At 35.9% G+C, this 21,595-nt stretch overlaps 2 protein-coding genes across 2 annotated transcripts; both read right to left on the bottom strand.

Moving 5' to 3' along the window:
- Positions 1 to 457: 457 nt before the first annotated feature.
- Positions 458 to 10,013, bottom strand: LOC110707007 (NAD-dependent protein deacetylase SRT1-like). The gene is made up of 14 exons (XM_021885023.1): positions 9,069 to 10,013; positions 8,230 to 8,259; positions 8,044 to 8,136; positions 6,805 to 6,924; positions 5,489 to 5,589; positions 5,197 to 5,305; positions 4,856 to 4,935; positions 4,340 to 4,418; positions 4,012 to 4,065; positions 3,820 to 3,916; positions 2,972 to 3,054; positions 1,894 to 1,961; positions 1,519 to 1,624; positions 458 to 1,123 (listed from the first exon to the last, which is right to left on the bottom strand). The coding sequence occupies exons 1-14, from the start codon at positions 9,165 to 9,167 to the stop codon at positions 752 to 754; spliced, it is 1,491 nt and encodes a 496-aa protein (XP_021740715.1). The 5' UTR covers positions 9,168 to 10,013; the 3' UTR covers positions 458 to 751.
- Positions 10,014 to 16,544: 6,531 nt separating this feature from the next.
- LOC110707006 (protein MAIN-LIKE 1-like) lies at positions 16,545 to 18,565 on the bottom strand. The gene is made up of 2 exons (XM_021885022.1): positions 17,148 to 18,565; positions 16,545 to 17,067 (listed from the first exon to the last, which is right to left on the bottom strand). Exons 1-2 carry the CDS (start codon positions 18,450 to 18,452, stop codon positions 16,618 to 16,620), a joined length of 1,755 nt encoding a protein of 584 aa, XP_021740714.1. The 5' UTR covers positions 18,453 to 18,565; the 3' UTR covers positions 16,545 to 16,617.
- Between the last annotated feature and the right edge of the window lie 3,030 nt (positions 18,566 to 21,595).

The raw sequence follows: 21,595 nt of genomic DNA, 5'->3' as shown, positions 1-21,595 counted from the left end.
AGTTCATCTCAGTTCAGTTCAGCTCCTAATTTCCTTCTCTTATAAAATATTCATTTCAGTTCAATTCAGTTCAGCTGGGTTCAGTCAATGAGAACAAACCCTAAGTTTAATTAAACCTGGGAGAAAAATTAACCGTAACTAGTAAGATCCTTGGTGCATATTTTCAAACACCAAATAGTTCAAAATTTTCATGCAACTGTTACATTATGATGGTTATCTTTCAAGGTAAAGCTTATACATAGCGCATAAAAAAATCGATAGGATCATAGTCATCATACAAATTACAAACTACTCGAAAATTTTCGAAAAAAAAATACTCCGTATAAAAAGAAATTTTCATGTACCAGAATATGAGTCCCACATCAAAGGGCCAATGAGACAATAAGATTATTGTGTAGTGGAAGTTTATGTTAAAGCTTAGACTCTGTCTAAAAACCAGGAAACAAACTCATGATAGTTGTGACTTGTGAAGATAATCTTAAACTGTTAAACTGTTAGAGCAATGCCTGTACATGAGATAGAGTTTACACCGATCACCACCAATTTACACCTATCCGAAAACCGGTAAGGCTGAGAGTTACATTGAACAAAATTCACTCAGCCTCCTATGTGCAACGCTAATTCTGTATAATATCCACCATAATAACTCATCTTTATCACTGTCATTAAATAAAGCTATGCTTTTTATGACGCTAAGATAGTAGGGGAAAGAAAGATATCTTATTTACAGAAGTTCTGGGGATAACAAAGTTTAAAGCCTACTTTTCGGTTGAAGAAGTCTCAGTTGCTTGTTAGCAGTTTTGGGACTGTGAGTAAGCCTGTGTTTCCTTTTGAGAAATCTCAGTGGTTTGTTATCAGTTTCTGAGCTGTTATTCATCAAGCTTTCGCTCTTTATTTTCGCATCTCCATTACACACGACTCCTTCAGATGATGCTTTGGCCACAGCTTTATCATAGGTTGCAATGTTGGTCACGATGGCATACACTGTAATGTCGTATTTTGGGGATAAGTTTGCCTTTCTCTGAATAACCTCGTACTGCCCACAGCGAGAATCTTGCGCAGCTGCCTCTCTTAAATTTTGATATATTGCTTCCTTGTCATATTGGGGACATTTTCTTGAAACCTGCATATACCCCATTTCATACATCAAAAGATTTAGAAAAAATAAGTAGATAAACCGCATAAAATAACACTGCAGCACATTGATCACTTCTAGTGAGTAGAGGTGGCAAAAAAGTCGTTTAGATCAGGGCACATTCAAGTGATAAGTATTTCAGTTTGGATTCGAGTGGACCAATAGGATCATAACTCATTGCAGTAATTCAATTTACTGTGAAGTATTACATATTTATCAATTTTAGCCATTTTACTTTCCAAGTCAGGTTAAACCTATCAATTGCAGTTTGAGTTAACATCAGCTCATCTTGTTATGGTTATAGTTTTCCAGTTTGTAAACTAAGGCCCTCTTTCTGTGGCTAATGTATTCCCCTCAAAAAAAAAATCATATTCAAGACTTACTTTGAAATTGACGGGGATTTTAATCTGTGCATAGAGACAACGGCAGGCATCAATGAAGTTGATTTTCAATACCACTTCAAATGGTTCCACAATTCTCACAAACCTCCTGTTTTGAGAATAAAAGGCAGCATACCAAACAAAACAACAATTAAGATTAGAAGTAATCACTTGATAACCAGCCAGCTTTACTCAAACAATCCAGCCAGACTTATTTAAAACGGTGATATAAGAAGATAATTATAATAAGTCGTGGAAATTTCTATGGCAAATTGGCAGTCACTGAACACCACAACATAATAATAAAATATGTAAATCATTTGTTTAGCACTGAAACATTATCAGAGACTCACTACACTTTGACAAATATACTCATACCTTTTGAGCACAAATGGCTGCTTGTCTAACACAGCAGCTTTCAGATCTTGTCTGTCAACAAAGGAGACCTACGATGCAAAAGCCAAACATGTTAGTCCAGCAGTAAAATTAGACAGCCTGATGTTCTGCTAAGAATGTCATCAAGGCAGCGCATAACAGAGGATAACTGATCCCATTATCAACTTCCCAACAAAGAAAACCAGAAATACAACTCCAGTTTGTTAGGCAGAAAAAATAATGACAAAAAACTTGTGTACTTTGTAATGAAGATGTCAGGCCGATGTCTGTAGTGCTAATCCAATGTCCATCTCTATATATTGGAAATTGATGAAGGAAAATACTTGTTTTGAGGATGGTGTTACATTACTACGGACATTGGCATGGCAGCTTAAAATTTAGTAATTTTCAGTACAAAATTATGCGTATTATATACTTCATTACTAATACTGCCTAACAACCGGTCATCGAAATTTCAATCATGCTAAAAGTTTGTGCGTAACACCATTCAAACCCCCCCCCCCCCTCTTCCATTATAACTCAAACTTTATAGATCTATATCATTCTCCTGAGATCATCAAATCACTCTTTGCGGTAGTCCTAGAGCTGTTTTAAACATCAGCCTACTATTTCAACTTTACAAATCTATTTTGTGTGCAAACTTTGTAGTTTAACACCACTTCTTATGCTTTTCTACATTGCACATGTTAGTAATCTAGCTTTTGTAATTTAACACCACTACTTTTGATCTTTTCCATGTACTACATTTTGGGTAAGCACAAGAGAAGTACTGGACAGTGGACAGAACCTACATTAGGAACAAAACTTATATCTTTGTTAGACCACTAGATCAATATCCAAGTGACTTGCAACAGTTAAAGCAACAGCAAAACAATAGACAGTAATCTACCACTATTAATTTAAATTTAAATGCCATTCGCCATAGCTTTAAACAGAAACGGAACAGGAAAAAAAAAAAAAAGCCTCTTAGCTTATTGAACAACTCCAACAGTTGACTTAATGTAAAACTTTAGATCAATTACAGAAGGAACTTTGATAAAAGAGATTTCAGAACAGTTACCTCAACACTTTTAACAAATGGCAGTGGAGCTCTGTTTCCATGTACACTTTCAACCTTAAGGTTCCAGTTCATGTATCTTTTATCTACAGACACACAAACGATAAGAAGATACAATAAAAACAGCATTGTTGCTCCAAATGGACAGAAATGGCTATCAAAGAAAAATATTACACATTGAATATCATCATCAAGACAACAATTAACAAAAATTACTTATTTTAATTTATTCTAAAACAAAGTTACAAGCAACCAATCCCTAATAACTATGCTAACAAGTACCTTATAAACATGAATTAAAGAAAGAAGCAACAAAAGTCATGTCAAAAGCAAGTAGTATAGCTGACACTTCCTTTGAAGCTATAAACTACCTCCTTACATGAGATAAGACAATTAGAAATACATCAGAAATTTACTTGTGAAAAACGAACAGTAAAGAGTTATTTGATTTTCTAATTTTAAAATGAGAGTTACAAAGTTTAATACATTCTTACACTAAATAATTTTTTTTGGATGATATAATTACATATTGTAATATTATACTTCCTCCGTTCTTTGTTAATCGCAACATTTGAAATTTTACACAATTCACAAACGCTTCTTTGATCATTTTTTGTGATTTATACGTTGGGGAAAAAAAAGTCGTGTGGGATATGTTATAGTATGTGCGTTGGCAATCTTGAAAATGAAATCTCCGACGTTATGATTGAAAAAGAATGGAGAAAATATGTCCATAGCTCATAACTCAGCATTTAGTAGCAACATCAAATGAACATGGAAAATTCACAGGTTATATGAAATAAAAAATAAATAAATAAATTCACAGAAATAGTAATCATTTTTTAAGATACCTGAGCTAACAGCTTGACTAAGAAAAATCTGGAAAAGGTCTATCCTAATAAATGGAGGAATGTGAAGAATAAGACTTTCCATGACACCAGCAATCACCTGAGATCAGTATAAGTAAATTGTTTCAGATTATAAATTAGCTGGAACAGAAGCTACTGAGGGCCAAACCAGAGCAACATGAACAAAACACATACCTTGTCTACAAGCCCATGGATCACAAGGCTTGCTTTCTTATCTTTAGGAGTTTTCTGCAAAAATAAAAAATATATATAAAAAATAAATAAATAATACAAACATGATATGTATAACTAACATCTCTGCAAAGAGTTTGCATGATGAAGGAAATGGGCAATGACACACACACAATGATTAACAGGAATTCATTAACTCTTGGCAAAAATGAAAGCACGAAGTCGTTCACCCATTTTCTATTCAAAAAAAAAAAAAAAAAAAAAAAAGTCATTCACCCATTTTTTCACTTATTCCTTTCAAAGGCAGGGGGCATTAGGATCAGATATGTACCTGAAGATTCACAATAACAATCTTCCCCCCTCCACGAAGACACTTGAGAGGCAGGTTGCAAGCAGGTTTAATCTGCAAACTGCATCAAGAAGTGACAATGATGGCAAATGACTTGTTGATAAAATAGACTAAAAAACAATCACCAAATAAGCTATAAGAATATGCAGGCAAGATGGCTTCAACATTTACCATAAATAGCTTATGTAGTTGAAACCCTTTGGCCTAAGTTCACACTGTCCTTATGCCACTGTATCTCAACTACTTAGCAGCAAAAGGAAAGTTGGGAATAAGAGAGAAAGGCAACAAATATAACTTGAGACACCTCATTTTCCCATATGCGAACAGAAAAGCTCAATAATTTACTTTAGCCTGTATTTCAGATACCTTGGGTTGTTGTCTTGTTGACACTAATAAAGAGCCCCACTAAGTTGTCTTTCATTCATTAATGAAACGTGCTAATAAATCAACAAATACAAGTAAGAAAATGAACAGAAACTGACAAGAGTAGATAATTACCTTGTCCCTAAACACAAAATGAGATCAGCCATTTTACAGTGCTTTTCAGCTGCATCCATCTCCTTTCGGGGTAATGCATCCTGAAAGGTAGATTGATGAGTAAAAAGGTCTAGTACTTTCAGAAGAAACATCTACAAAAAACTGTGTTCTATACACTTATGCTCATGGATCATTGTCCATGATATTATGATGACCCTTCCAACCATAGTATTGTTGCAATTGCAATGTTCCAACATGATAGTAGCATATAGCTCTATAAATAATTATTTTAAAATTGGAGTTCTAGGTTTTACAGCTGAAACCTATCAGAAAAGAAAATGGCATCAGAAGAGGCATGCTACCTCCCAGTCAAGAACAGTATCCCTTAATCTTGCACCACAAGATGTATCAGAACAACGCCGGGGTGTTTCCTTCAATCCGATTGTTTCAATCTCAAAATCTCGTACATATCTTCCAATTTACATTCAACAGAGAGATTGTATCAATAAAGATCAGCCAATAAGAAATGAAAGGCAAAAAATGCACCTCTCAACTACCAACTGACACTAAATGTAAAGTAACATTATAGAAAAAGAAAATACATAGAAAGGAACCTCAAAAAAAAAAATAATAAGATCAAGTATCAAGCCTTACTCGACTCCACAAGATGAGCAAACTTCCAGAAAGGAGTCCCCATGCAACTCTGCAAGTTTTTCCCGTGGTATCCCCGACCGAATATGAAGACCATCAACATTCTAGCATTTCAAAACGAGATCACTTAGCATAATGATTGATACAAGAAAATTAATCATGTGCAAATAATTATTCTGCAGTATTTTTCAGGCAAATAATAAAAAATAAAAAAATTGAAAAAGAAGTCATATTGACCAAGTATAGAGCTATAGATGCAATGCATTTGCCTATCCATGAGTATTACACAATCAGTATAATGTCTCTGATAATTAAGAAGGATTCTAGAGCTGCTGGACAACCTCATGAAGTGGAAATGTAGTACTACAGAGTACAGTCGTACAGACAATTACTTCTCTATAATAGTTAGTCTCCAGCAGAGTCTTTATATCTTCAGATGAAAGTATAAGGATCCGGCAAAGGGTCCAGCCCAAGATCGACGATATCTTTACTGTTTATTACTCTCTTTCCTCAAAAAATACATATCTTGTGAAAATTTCGCAAATTATGTGACAAATATAGATTTAATAGACCTACTAACCAATTTTGTTACCAACTACTACTTCATTTGGTAAGAATCTCTTTCTGAAACTAGTTTGTCAAGCCTACAGCTTGTCGACAGTACCCTTAAACCTTAATAGTAACTTCACAAGGTGTATGGTAGGAGGGATAAGGGTATAGGGATAGGGATAAGAAAGAAGGAATCGGTGACGTTTAGTGTTTGTTTTGGTGGATAGGGAATAGAGGAAGGGTAGGGATAAAAAAAAAAAATCTTTATCCCTCAAAATCTATACCTAGGGGGGTGGTATAAGAGGATTTTGATCTTAAAAGACCATTATACCATTAGTGAAAAGGGAAGGTAAAAGAGAGAAGTGAAGGGTTAGTGAGGGTATTTTAGTATATTGCCCTTTATTCTAATCTTATTCTCAATTCTTACTAAACAAGGACACACTTAAATTTATCCTTATCCTTATCCCACCCTCTTATCCTTCCTACCCCTATCCCTTTAACCAAACTCCCTGTTAAGGAAAAACTACAATTTGGCACCAATTCTTTACTACACTATAACTGAGGTAATAAACAGTCCTTCTGAAGACAAGTATGCTGACTGATGCCCAAGCAAAATATTTGTAAGTATTGTAACCTACATGCCACCTATTACAAAGCATAGGAAAGGTTTACTCTATCCAGCAAGAACCAATAATAAACAATCTCACGCTTTCATTGTACCAAATCTTCCATTAGTTCTACACATATAAAATCTTGGAGAGAGAACAAACCTGACTAATAACGAATTTGAGGATACTGGCTTTTTCTAGCTCAACCAGAGCCATATGGGTTATACTAGGCATTGCTCGATTGAAAGGCAAAGCTGCTTTAGGTAATGCCTTGCCGTCACGCTGCCACCAGAAGAAAGCATAATAAACATCACTCTGAAGGATTCATAAGCAATGATAAATATGCAGATTACATGGCAAGTCTACATAACAGAATATCAATCTTGTAAAAGATATATAATCTAGCAACATGCCCAAAACTAATTGACTACATGAACCAATAAATCAATTGGGAATTGGGAGGGCAAGAACCAAAATGTGTTTCCAAATAACACTTTGTAAGGGTTCATGACAAATGATGAGCACTTTGAATTTCTAACTTAAGTCTTCAACAGATAGACATAATGGCAAGACAAGTGAATGCGTACATTTCAATTGACAGAGCCAGAAACTACAAATTCGATTATAACCATCACTTTAGAAAACCAAAAAACTAAGTTCATTTTAAGGGATTTTTTCCAGCAAAATATCAGGGCAATATTACAATATAGAGTCGCACTAGTATATAATTGATAAAATTGATCCTAATAATCCTTAAAGAGACTTCAATAACAAAGTTGGAGCGTGATATAAAAATGAAGGATTGAAATTATCATATACAGATGAGTTGAGGGGAAAAAATCTGGGCTCTTCTTTATGCTATTGAATTCATAGCCCGGCCCTGCTCCCTAGAGTTCTGCAAACCAAAAGCTTATTACAGCCGCAGGTTTAGATGTGCATATCAACATCAAAAGTGATGCTTCAATCACAAAGTCTCAAGCTCCCAAACATTGAAAGAGGAAAAAAGAAAGATCTACTCTACAATCTGCATGAGAAATCCACTCAAAACAACCATGACACAGCTTGTAAAAAGTCTTCTTACAGAATCTTCCGAATAAATTGTCATAAAGCAGAAAAAACAGCTAACAAAATGATTTATATAAAATCTGTTTTAGATTATCATTAAGACACATACTTCCTAATATAACTTCCTTAACTTTATGAACCACTAAATGACTAAGCAAAAGAAGAATAAGAATAACGTCATAGAAACCACTAACTAAGCATAAGATAATAATAATCATCAATCCAGCTAGATTCACCAAAAAGAAATTGCTACTCCATAGCTTTTACACTTTTTTTTTCTTCAGGTTTATGCCACTGCAATCAACAAACAGAAATGACACAAACGAATTACATTACCTGAAGTGTCCAGATTCCCTTGGGACCTCGAAAATCAGGAATTCCACAAGAAGTAGATATACCAGCACCAGTAAATACAACCATATGCTTACTCTGCAAGAACACCAATGAGGCTTAGAAAATTTAACGAAACATAGAAAGAATCATCAAAGATATATGATATACTAGAAGATTTGAAGCTCAGACCTTTCGAATCATATTCGCAAGTTGTCCTACCTGCCAGAACCATAGAGCAGAATTATTAAAGTGAGTGTTGCATATTACAAGAGATACATATACTTGCAAAAGATAATTTTGGAAGCATAAGAAACAGTTGTTCATGTCAGGCTAATGTAAGCCTAAAAGATATTCGTGTCTGAAAGTGCATGCTATTTGTGGTGACATACCATTGCAGGCAATAATCCTAAAGTATTAACAATCTGCTTTCATGATGAAAACAAGATTTGCTCACAAATGCTCCAAAGGCGAATTTTCATTCACCAAAAACAACATCCTGCCTTCACTATTATTTACATGACAATGCTAACTATGACGATATGCAAACAAACTCTTTTTCAGTAAAACATAAACATGCTATTATATCCTTACACAATTTTACCTCCATTCAAGAATCAAATTCATATACATACCACAACGACGGACACAAAATAGATCATTCTTGATTCATCCAAAGTAGTCGAACCACAAGAATGCGCACAATCAAACCTCAATCACACTTGATTAAACAAATTAACCATCATTATCATCTTACAAACTCCAACAATGCAGGTTATGAAGCTAATGAATTTCATTTCGTTTCATTTAAACAGAACTAATCTCAAAAACCCAAATGACCAAATCATCAAAATTCATTATATCACATAAATTCCGCACAATCAAAGTCCATAAACCTAATAGCATTTAATGGGCACTAAAAAAACAGATCAAAGTCATAAACTTTACAAGTAAACAACCAAATAAATGCATAAATCAAACAAATAAGAAGGGTATAAATCATAGAACCCTAAGTTATCAAAAACCCTTACTTTCTCTTGCAAAATGCGAGGTGATTCGAAAAATTCAGCCATCCCAACTTTGCCCACATCTTCAATGTACGAAAGCTTCTCAGCATACCCCAAAGACATAGTTGTAAAACACCCCCTTTTGTCTCCTGTACTTTCTCTCACTAAATCTCTCTCTTTCTCTCTCTAAAATTATCTGCAGATCAAGGGTTTAAAGAGAAGACTATTTGATCAGACAATTAGCAGAAGAGTTTTTTTCTGAGGGCCTGTTTGGCAAATTGTGTTGTAAGGGGAAATCCAAGAGCCAAAATTAGCAAGAAATCATACTAGTATTTACTAATGCTTTGTTTGGTTCATTGTTAATTTGTTAGTAAAGGAAAAGAATGAGATTTTATTTTGAATGTTTGATGGTAAAGACTAATATTAATCCGGTCCACATTAATATAACTGTGGACCGAGTATCACATGACTATTACAGATTTTTTTTGGGAAGCTTCCTTTTAATTTCCTCTCTCCTCCTGACATATTATTTTCTCCCTCTTCTTTCTTTTTTTTCTCTCTCCTCCTTTGATGTTCTTCTCTGTACACTTCAACAATGGTGAAGGCGAGAGAAGAAAGTTCATTAAAATCAACAATGGTGAAGGCGAGACATGAACCTTTATCATCAAATTGGAGTAAACGAAGAGGATTACGATCATCAGTTGGGCGGCCTTGCAAAGGTATTTAATTAGGTTTTTGATTAATGAGTTCAATTTTTTGTGTAAATCGTCTGATTCTGTTTAATTTAACTTTAGATTTTCAATTTTAGTGTTTAAATTTCATTTTTAAGAGGTATTTTAGTATTTGATTTGATTTTTAGGGTTTAGTTTTTACAATAGCTTAATTCTACTGGTTTTTTTATTAGTTTTGGTCCTCTCTCCCGAGTTGTTCGTAGTTTTAGTGTATTGATTTTAGTCGAAAAGCTTTAGAAATTGCAGAATGTGTGCTTATGCGTGCAATATAAGAAAACAATTACTGGACCAAATATTAATATGATTGTAAGATATCAATTGTGATTATATCAATATAAATATGATTATAAGATATTAATTGTGATTATATCAATATAGAAGTGACTATATCAATATAAATATGATTATAAGATATCAATTGTGATTATATCACATCTTTCATTAATAATAATGTTCCTCATATTTATTTTGTATGTTTCATTTACAAAACCAAATCACGATATTTGAGAAACTACTGAACCAAATCATGATATCGGAGAAAAAATTCGAGCTCTGATGATGAATTGTTAATGGTGTCGATGCTGAAGAAGATACATGGAAAAGAGATCAACATTTTTTCTTTTGTTTGGGGTTTTATGGGTTTAAGGGTTAGTGGGCTGGGGTGGAGATTTTTTAGTGTCTTCTATTTGGTGGTTTGGGCACGTGAGACTTTGGGTCCACAATAAGTTTATTGTGGACCGGGTCCACCCAAGATGTATTAATGTTTGATTAATGAAAAGTAATGAAGGGATGAAGAAGGAAATATGGATATGCTTAGGGATGTACAGAGTGTGGTTTAGGTTGCACCAAATCGCAAACCAAACCGCAGTTTATGGTTCGGTGCGGTTTAGAAAATTGACCAAACCGCGGTTTGCGGTTTGGTGCGGTTTCCAAAAATATTTAAACCAAACTGCACTTTATTGCGATTTACGGTTTTTATACTATATTTTTACACAAGTACTTAATGCAGTACATGCGGGATTTACTTAAATATATTAAAGACAATATTACTCTTTTTATTATTTCTAGTATCCCACACTAATTTCATTCTTAAATTACCAAACTCATTTCCTCCATTTTTCGATGTACTTTATGGTTTGAATCAAAGAAGGAACGCTTATACTTGATGAAAGAAAGCTTCTGCCATTTTTCTTCTACACCACCTATCCCGCATTGATCCAACTGTTATCAATCCCTCTTGATAATATAACAATAATAATTTAAGCCCTAAAGAAATCTAGCACCCTTTACCCCCTAAAGTTATTTCTAATACCCTTCATCAACCTTTGACCCCCAGAAATTCATTACGGTAACCCTTCATCAACCCCGTGGAAATTAATTCTGGTACCCTTCATCAGCCCTCGGAAATTTATTCTGGTACCTTTTATCACCCCCCGCAAATATATTCCGGTACCCAATATTATCACCCGGAAAGTTTTGTAATGCTCATCAGCTAATGCCGCTGATGTTGAATACAGCAAAAAATTTCTGGAAATTTATACCAAGAATTAATCTTTAGCCTGAATAGTAGTTTCAGTAGGTGTGCATGCTGAAAATTTATTTGTTCGATTGTATTTGCAGATTGAATTGTAAGGGTGATTATATATATTTTTTGTTGAAATGTTAAGGGTTATTAGTTGATTACATAATTAGGAGTGAAAATGATTTTGATTAAAACAGGGTAAAATTGGAATATAAGTTTTAAATATTTTAAAAATTATTCTGCATTTGGGTAAATTGTTATCTGCATTTAGTACCACCCTATTTTTTAATTTGCGGGATTTTTTGTTGCCTGCATTTGGTTTGTGGTTTGGTGCGGTCTAAACCGCACTCTGTATAGCCCTAATAAAAATATATGAGCTAATCTTTGACTATTAGTTTATAAATGGTTTAAAAAAAAGTTTAATATTTAAATTATAAACTAATAATTATAAAATAAAATAAAAGTTATGTTTGTAAAAGAAAATTTATAATTTTAATTAAATATGGTTAAACCGCAAACCGCACCACACCAAACCGTATTTTGTGGTGTGGTTTGGTGCGTTTTTTTAAAGTGCGGTTTGGTGTGGTTTGAAAAAATTACAAATTGCACTTTTACGGTTTGGTGCGGTTTAGGATTCAAACCGCACCAAACCGCACCGCGAACACCCATGTTAATATGCTTTTATTTTCTCTTTTTAGTCGAATTCAATGGTCACTTATTTGTTTTGCTAACCGTCTTCTCTTTTTTTTTTACCATGTACCAGAAAAATATTCACAGTATCAACATTACTTAAGAACTATGTCAAGCTGCTGGTACAACAAATAAACCACCAGCAAAAACATACTACTCCAAGGTCTCCAGCATCAGCATTAAGCTAGTGACAAACTCCTCCAATGCTGCAAGATTAGACCCCACTGCTGCAAGCGCATGATCATAAAATTCTAGCAAACCTTCCCATGCATCAGCAGTGGATGGAATCACCCAAGTCTGAAAAACAAAATTACCATAATTCTATTAACTATTACTAAAACAGAAGTTGTTGACATCATCATTGCCCACGTGTCGCTTTCTCTATAAAAAATTTCCCATCTAAATGCAATGATGAAGTCAACTATCTTTTTTTTTTCCTCCCTTTTTTTTTTGGAAAAGCTACCATATATAACATTTTTGAAATTTAAATATTGGAATCTCCTACATTACAACTAAAATTTATCAATTTATCGTATGAAATTGAAACAATTTTAAATAACACACTAATAAATGACCTCCTACATTGAATTATGAATTATACATCGTTGAATCGATACCATATCATAATTTTGACTAAAATAAAAAATTATAAATTACAAAATATACGTCATTCTTATTTATATTCAGGTATAATAGCGATTTATTTTTAAAATGTACAAATTAAATATAGGCTTTATATAAATCGTGCATCGCACGGGTTCTAACCTAATAATATTAATATCTAGAAGTATAATCATGCAAGCGTAAATTAGATTCGTGATTCAAGAATTAATGCTTCAATGATTTAAGTCTAACATCATAGAATACAATAAAGACTAAGCTAACTATGATCTACCTCCGTTAAAAAAAAAAAAAAAAAAAAAAAAAAAACCAACTATTTACAAAGAATTCACGATTATATCTAACAATGGAGTATATCTTCCATAAACAAAAATAAATTAAAAAAAAAAAAACAAGGAGGGTATATCTGCCTGATCAAACCTTTACGTTAATTAATAAGATAATTTACTACGTTATTATTCTAAATTAAACTTTAGTTTCGAGCCAGGATGACCTGGGGGTTTTGGCTTAATTTCAACATTTCTACTTTTTAACAGATAATATAATTGTTATGTTGAAATTATTGAATTAAACTCCAACAAAATGTACATTATATGAATTTATCGCCTTAAAAAAATCGTGCACGCAAGGCGTGCACTTCCAAACTTGTTTTATATAAGTTGCACATAACATTTAACGGGGGTAGTATAATTATTTATAAATTAACAAATTACGTGAAATTACATATATATTATATTGCACATTATTGACATATATAATATTGGTATTGATAACTCAGTTGGTTTATGAAGAACCGAAAAACACTGAAAAACAAGATATCTCAACTGATTTTTTAGTTGCATACTAATATTCAGACATGATTAGATTTGAATATATGATTTTATTTTCTCTTTCTTGTCGAATTCCTGTAATTTTGGGAGGAAAGGAAAGTCGAAAATTTGTAAAGTAACTTTTTTTTTACTTCCCTTCATTTTCTTTAAATTATCATGTCATTCATCAAACCAAACATGGAAACTTAATAAAACCTTTTACTTTCTATTATCTTTTAGTCAAATCTCTTCGACCAAAAAGGACTTAAGGGCTTGTTTGGTTGACAAAATAAAATGGGATGAAAATTCATGGAAATTTATAATTATGGTAGTTGTTTGATTAATATAAATAAGCAAAAACGGAAAAAGTTCGATTTCATGAGAATTTCTACTTCTCACAAAATATAAAAAGTAAATAACCTAGGCCTCATTGGTCAATCAAAATTAATGAAAATTTCAACTTTCCTTTGTCATAACCAAATAATTTAAAGGAATTCAAAAAAAAAATAATAAAAAAATAAATAATTGGGAAATAACTTCCCATGCAATACAACTTCATACAGAAATTTACAATTTTAATGAAGGTTCAAACCAAATTACATAAGAGTCCTTATTTATTCCTCTTTTTTTCTTCAAAAAATACAAGTTGGTCTTTTTATCAACATAGAAACCATATCAAAGGGATACGTACTCTTAACATTATCTTCATTGTAGAAGGGTTAAAATCGTCTATTGATGGATATTGCTCCAGGTATCCTCTACCATTTTTCAATATCATTATTTTTCAATATCTTATCATTTTTTGACATTATCTTCAAAATTCAAGCTTATATGCAACTTTTAATGTAGGATTTGGTCACCCACTTACCCCTACCCTTAAGGGTTGACCATGCCCTTATGTTCACCCATAGTCATAAGACCATTCTCAGCAGTGAGGAAAAAAAAGGGGACTTGTTAAACATCGCCCGCGTTTTTCTACATAAAGCCCACATTTTTTAAAAATTTTGACATTATTGCCCTTGTTTTAATTTTTACCGAAAATGAAAATTTTCACTCACCAAAAATGTGGAGCAGGACTGGATCGCCGAGTGAAACCGAAGAGCCCTCAACGTCGGCTAGATGCACCGGAGAGACGCCGTTGACGCCGGAAAAGGAGGTACGAAGCCATCTAAAACCACGAATTGGCGGCTGGCGTCCTGCCGGGACGCCGTGACCGTAGTGGTGGCGCCTAGCCAGGACGCTGCCTCCGTAGGTATGGCGCCTGGCCAGGACGCCGCCACCGTGGCCGTGGCGTCTGGCCAAGACGCCGCCACCATGAAAGCGGCGTCCTGGCCAGGCGCCATCGCCACGGTGGCGGCGTCCTGGCTAGGCGCCACTGCATTTTTTTTTTTTTTTTAATTTAATTTAAAATTTGTTTATTTTTTTTTTTTTTTTGTGTTACAATTTTTTTTCGTTTTTTTTTTGGTTTTTTTTTGTTTTGTTTTTAATTGTTTTAAAATGTAATGTAAAATTTTGTGTTTGATTTTTGTGTTTTTGATCGCTATGTTTTTTATGTTTATGTTTTTTTTTTGTTTTTATTTTTTTGGTTTTTTTTTTTTTATTTAATCTAAAGTTTTGTTTATGTTTTTTATTTTTGTGTTTTGTTTTTTTTTTTTTTTTTGAATACTTTTTGTTTATGTTTTTTATTTCTTTGTTTGTTGTTTATATTTTATTATTGTTTTTGCTTTTGTGCTAATGTTGTGTCAAATGTATTAATTTAATCTAATCTTATGTGATTATATTTATATGTTATTGTTGCAGGATTATGGTGGAGACGGAAATGATTATAGTGGGATTTTTGTACACGATGGTCTGTTCGAAGATGCTCAACAAGCGGTTGATTGGGCGAAACATGTTGCAATTAGATCAGGTTTTTGTTTAGTAGTAGCAACTCATAAATCTCAACGGGATGGTAGAATGGATCGCATTTTGAGATGCGACCGTTATCGCAAAAGGGAGGAACGAGATTTCAGTCAAGCGATTCGGTTTGATACAAAGCGGAAAGGTTGTGGGTGTCAGTTCAGAGTAAAGGTTCGACAACAGCAAAGGGGTGACGGTTGGGAAGTGAAGAGTTACGGTAAATGGGGGTATCACAACCATGAGATGATCGCATATGAAGTGGGTCATCGACAGTTAAGTGGCCTAAGTCCTGGTGTGAAACTAATTGTAAAAGAAATGAGTGATGCTCAAGTGAAGCCTGCTAAAATATTAGCATCTGTGTTGGAGAAATTTCCTGAAGACCAGCCAAACCGAAGACACATCTACAACGTCAGACAGAAATTGAGGTTTGAACGGTCAGAGGGAAGGAACCCTATACAGCAGCTTCTACACCAGGCACAAGCACGTGGTTACCTGTACTGGTTTGAATCTGATGAAGACACATCGGAGGTGACTCATTTGTTCCTTGTGCATCCTGATTGTGCTGATATGATTTCGTCTTGGCCATCTGTGATTCTGATCGATTCAACGTACAAGACAAACAAGTATAAGTTTCCACTGGTTGAGATGGTTGGGATGACTCCAACGAACCAGAACTTTTTGATTGGTTATGCAGTTATGAAGGATGAGACGGTTGCGAGTTACCGTTGGGTGTTGGAGAAGTTGAGAAATTACATCGGCCCAAGTGTTCAGCCATCGGCCATCGTCAGCGATTGTGAGGGAGGTCTCTTTGCCCCTATAGCGGAGCTGTTTCCGGAGTCGAGCCATTTACTGTGCACATGGCACATCAACAACTGCGTGAAAGTCAAAGCCTACAACCTTTTCAACAAGAACTTAGATTCAGCAGAGAGATTGGTAAATGGTAAGTGGCGGAAGATCCTGCAAGCTACCACGGAGGCAGAGTACGACCGAGCCTTGGATAACTTCAAGGATGCATACCAATGGTGCCCGGCAATCGTAGACTATGTGATGCAGCAGTGGGTGCCTCAGAGGAAAATGTTATATAAATGCACTGCCGACATATCAATAATCTCTCTGTGACGCCCACTGCCACTGCTCAAGGGCCCGTTCCAGTTCATCAATAACAGCTCTGCCTGTTGCAGTCGTCATGTTGTCCCTCTCCTCAAAACGTCTGTGTCCCAACTGCGTCATCTTTCCCATCCACTACACATAACAAAACACATAAAATTCAATAACGACGTATTATATGAAAAAAAACACAACTACAAATGTTTTATGAGACGTACCGCATCCACGGTAGTGGGCGGTGGCACATCATCATCATCGGCGTCGTCGCCGTGGTGGACGTCTCTGATCAACCTCGGGTGCGAGTGCCGGTTGTACCACTCCATGTAGTGCTGGTCACACATGGCAGCCACCCCAGTTGGCGGCCGCTGCAGCTGCTCAATCCATATGCGGGCAACCATCGGAAACTGCTCCCACGTGCCAATCATGCTTGTCGGCCATTGGACGACGTACTCCTTCGACGACGCAGATCGGACGGCCTTACTGGGCCATGCTGGTGGAGGAGGAACAACTTGGACATATCCAAGCTGGCGAAGACAGCGCTGCGGCATGTACGCCTCTACGATCTCACGATACTGAATCAGTCCCGTGTAGAGGGTCCTGGGTACCCTATTACTAGGGTTCTGGCCGAAAGGCATCCAGTTCACCTGCACATTTTTTAAAATTAGTAAGATTCATACAATAAACACATCAAATTATAAAAGTAGAAATAATTTAAACACTTTACCTCTAATGGGGACATCCTGTCAAGCAATAACCGTATCGATCGCAGGCGGTCAATGGACTTCTTCTCGACACGCGGACTCCACGCACAGGCACGTGGCTGGCCATCCCCAATAGGAACCGGGTCGCGGTGTGGTCGAAACGCCGGGAAATACTCGTATATCCACGTCTGTAACAACGTCATACATCCAGTGATACCTGCCGCATCAGCCCGGCTCGAGAATCCTAACTGGCGATACATGTACGCTAATGTAGCCGACCCCCAAGAAAACTGGCCTACTCTGTCGGGCTCACACGCGTCAACTATGTCGCGTGGCCTGAGCTTGTTTCCGCTCTTATCCGGAAACAAGGTACACCCGAGAAGAAGAAAAACATATGCAGCCAGCTGTGTGTCCTGCGTCCTACGTGAAGTGGGGTGCAAACATCGCTGCAAAACTGCTGCGATCTTAACACCGCCGTGATCCCACACACCAAGTGCCGCTGTGTACAGCGCAGCCCTATCCACCGCCAACAGCTCCGCCAATAAATCTGCCTGATCCGCATCTGTGACAACAGATGCTCGGTTTCCCTCTACGGGAATCCCAAGGATGGCCTCGACGTCATGCAACATGATCGTCATCTCACCGAACGGAAGGTGGAAAGAGTTCGTGTCCGGCTGCCATCGCTCAACGAAAGCCGTGATCAGCGTCGAGTCAATCCTCTCATGCATGGTGGCAGGAAGGTGGCTCACTCTAGTGCCCCTCAATCGGCCGACCATCTCGCTCTCCTCCGGCCAAGCCTCAGCCCAACTACACAAGAAGTTACAAGTCCTCTCCCGGGTTTGGCATTTCAAAATGCCGCTATCCAAAGCCCGCTCTTGGTCCTCCCAAATACGGGTAGCGATGTGTCCTAGAAAGCTAGGAATCACACTCCCGTCTATAGGTCCCCCAGCCACCTCGCCCCTCACCACCCAAGAATCATTAACGGCCCTCGACCGTTTTCTGCTAACCGCAGACACAGTGGACGCAGATGATGTGCCAGATCTACTAACAAATCTACCATCTCTACCCTTACGCACGTCTACCCTACGCGTCTCATACACATCATCAAGCCTCTGACTGAATGGACCGTAATCATCATATGGTCCACTCTGATCGTCCACATCCTCATCTGCATCCTCCTCCTCCTCCTCCTCATCACCATCATCATCTTCATCATCCTCAGAATAGTGCACCCGTTCTCTACGAGCCGAGGCCGAAATACCACGGGATCTAACGTGTCTGGGCCCCGAGCTCTCCATTGAGTTGATCGTACTTCTCATAATGTCCATACTCTTCCCAGCCCCAGAACGAAAATACGATGCCTAACACAAAATAACAAAACATGTAATATGCAATATAAACATGTAATATAAACATAAAAAAAGTAATTAAAATAAATAAATAAAACAATATACATATGATGGAAAATAAATTAAAAACATTACAAAATATTAACAACCTAAAAATAAAAAAATTAATAACCTAATAAATAAATAAATAAAAAATTGGAAAAAACAAAGCAAAAAAAAAAAATTACCCAAAAAAAACAAATTGGAAAAAACAAAGTAAAAAAAAAAATTAAAAAATAAAACGGAAAAACAAAAACAAAAAAAAGCAAAAAAAAAATTTGAAAAAATAATTCAAAAAAAAAAAAAAGAAAATGAAAAAAAAAAAAAAAATTAGGGTTCCGGCGCCTGTCCCAGACGCCAGAGCCACGGTGGTGGCGCCTGGGCAGGACGCCGGTGCCACGGTGTTGGCGTCTGACGTGGACGTCGCCACCGTGGTACCGGCGCCCTGCCCAGGCGCCATCACCGTGGCAATGGCGTCTGGGACAGGCGCCGGAACCGTGGTGTCGGCGTCTGGGCCAAACGCCGCCGCCCATTCGCCGCCGTCCAGCCACCAGTCGCCGCCGGGCCGCCACCTTTTCCGGTTTTTTTTTTTTTTTCTAAATAAAAAAATTAACAAAAAAAAAAAACATACCTTTCCTCCTCCAAACCCCCTTGCTCCGGCCACCGGTGCCGCCACTTCCCTGCCTTGCCGCCTCGACATTTTGAAAAAATATTTTCGAGAGAGAAAGTGAGACTACAAAGTTAAGAGAAGATGAGAGTGTGTTTTTTACTAGAGTAGAGAGAATATAATTTTAGTTCGAGGGCAAAAGAGTCATTTCACTTTTAATTTGTGGGCTTTATGTGGAGATTTGCGGGCGATGTTTAGCAGTTCACAAAAAAAGACCTCTCAATCTCTCTCTACCCACTTTCTCACTCCTCCCATACAATTTCTCTCATCAAATGTTTTTTTCACCACAGCAATGAGGAGAAAAAAAACCTCTCATCACTTTCTCCTCCACTATTTTTTAATTTATTTTTTAATTACGTTTAAAAATAATTTAATAAAAATTTATAATTACGTTTAAAAATATTAATAATACTAACTGGAAATTTTTTTTATAAGAAATAATTATAATAATAATAATAACAAGAAGAAATCGGGAAAATATGTTAATTTCTCTAATTTATGGGTTTTTTGAAAGTATATCAAAATGCATGTCTATTTATAGAGAAAAAAATTTTATGGTCGTTGGTGAATTTTTTTTTTTTAAAAAAAAATAATTACAACGGTTATATTTCAAATACAAAATATAACCGTTGTAAAAAAACAACAAAAGCAGTGGGGGCCACATGTTACTGTTCATCACCAAAAGCCCTCAACTCTTGAGGGTTTTTATTTTCACTCATCGGTGAGTGTTTTTTCACTCACTGATGTAGTATTCGGATTTTTTTTTACACCCTTATTTTTACTCGTGAGGGCTTTTCTCCTCACTACTGGGAGTGCTCTAAGGTTTATTTGGCGGCCAAATACGAGAGCATTGGTGTCAGTGGAAGGTGACATGATGAAGATGGTGGGAATGGTGGTGTAAGTGCCTAAGTGGAAGGTGGGTGAAGCCGTGAAGGAAGCTTCAATGGAGCTAATGGTTGAAGGTGTCAGTGAAGGAAGCTAACGCCGTTAGTGGAGTGAGTGGAGTACCGTCTAACAATCTAAGCTTATTATTCCAGCAATGTAATCAATCGTGTATCAATGTATGCCCATTATGTACTCATCAATGTTCCTTTTATTTACCAATTTGCTATTAGATAACAAAATATGTTAATAAATAAGATCAACATCGCGTTTTCAATGTGGATGGTCACATCGTGTGACCAGTTGATATACGAGTAACCCTTCACTGAGTAACACCCGATTGACTGAGTAATCCTTAATCAATCGAGTAAGTAACTAACCCCTGACTAATCAATTAACTCTTGACCGATAACCTCTAACCAAGTAACCCCTGTCACACGGTTTGACCACCCATTTATGAAACTTTATGACTAAGATTGTGACTATCTTTTCACAAAGAGGATTCATTCATGATTTTTTGTAGATCTTTTGATGACTTTTGCTGATTAGTGATAAATAAATGGATTATTGTGCTCACAAAAAAAAAAAAAAAAATGTTAGGATGGAGATTCGAATCATAAATGGAGAACTTCAATCCTTACCATTGAGAGTTTGAGACACATACCTTTCTATTTCAATTATTATCAAATAGGGCCTATTTTTTAGGGCCCTGTTCCGTTGCCCAACTAGCACCCTTTCTCCGCCGCGAGTATATATCTATATCTATACTATATATTAAAAGACGTTCCTTCTAAAGGAACAAAATAAGTATATATCTATATTTATACTACATATTAAAAGGCGTTCCTTCTAAAGGAACAAAATAGAATATGCTTTCAACAAGATTCGAACCTATAACCTCCAATATATATTGGTAATGCTTTTACCATCTCAACCAACTATTATTAATGTTTCAAGTTTCACAAATATTATAATATTCCTTTCATTTATTAAGTAAATTAGAGGTAATATAATTCATTTATTTTTCACAAGATTAAAATATAAATGCATATGATGTAAAAAAAAAAAAAAGGTGACATCCAAGGCAATGCCCGAACCACTACACACACTAACTACACAAATAGTCCAACATAATTGTTAAATTAAAGCAAGAAGTGCACTAATTAGCAACCCGGGGCATCGCCCGGGATACATACTAGTTAATCTATTAAAAGCCGTTCCTGAGAGCATAACACAACCATCAAACCATCTAAGCCAATTATCAACTTTGTTAGTAATATGTAAAAAAATTTGTATAAGTGCAAATCACGGGGTTCAATTAAGTAAAAACATAATTACAATTTTTAAAAGTCTTTACAAAAATTTATCAATTGCACGTCTACAACAATAGCAACCTGTGACAACGCCCGGGCTATTTACTAGTTAGTATATAAAACCCCATAGATTACTTTCTTTGGTCGACACGTGTGAGAAGCTTGTTTTAAATTAAACTAGTTTGTAAATACGAGGGTAAATGTGTTAAAATTTTACGGCA

The sequence above is a fragment of the Chenopodium quinoa genome, unplaced genomic scaffold, assembly GCF_001683475.1.
Source record: "Chenopodium quinoa cultivar QQ74 unplaced genomic scaffold, ASM168347v1, whole genome shotgun sequence".
Classification (NCBI taxonomy): Eukaryota; Viridiplantae; Streptophyta; class Magnoliopsida; order Caryophyllales; family Amaranthaceae; genus Chenopodium; species Chenopodium quinoa.
This window is presented reverse-complemented; position numbering and strand designations above follow the sequence as displayed.

What these genes read in the sequence shown, in the direction of transcription:
- LOC110707007 (XM_021885023.1), bottom strand. Translation starts at nt 9,167, where the DNA reads ATGTCTTTGGGGTATGCTGAGAAGCTTTCGTACATTGAAGATGTGGGC. An exon ending in TCCATGGGCTTGTAGACAAG is followed by an intron (nt 3,917 to 4,011) that starts GTATGTGTTTTG and finishes TACTGATCTCAG; the next exon opens with GTGATTGCTGGTGTCATGGA. An exon ending in AAATCCCCGTCAATTTCAAA is followed by an intron (nt 1,124 to 1,518) that starts GTAAGTCTTGAA and finishes GGGTATATGCAG; the next exon opens with GTTTCAAGAAAATGTCCCCA.
- LOC110707006 (XM_021885022.1), bottom strand. Translation starts at nt 18,452, where the DNA reads ATGGACATTATGAGAAGTACGATCAACTCAATGGAGAGCTCGGGGCCC. An exon ending in ACAGGATGTCCCCATTAGAG is followed by an intron (nt 17,068 to 17,147) that starts GTAAAGTGTTTA and finishes AAAAATGTGCAG; the next exon opens with GTGAACTGGATGCCTTTCGG.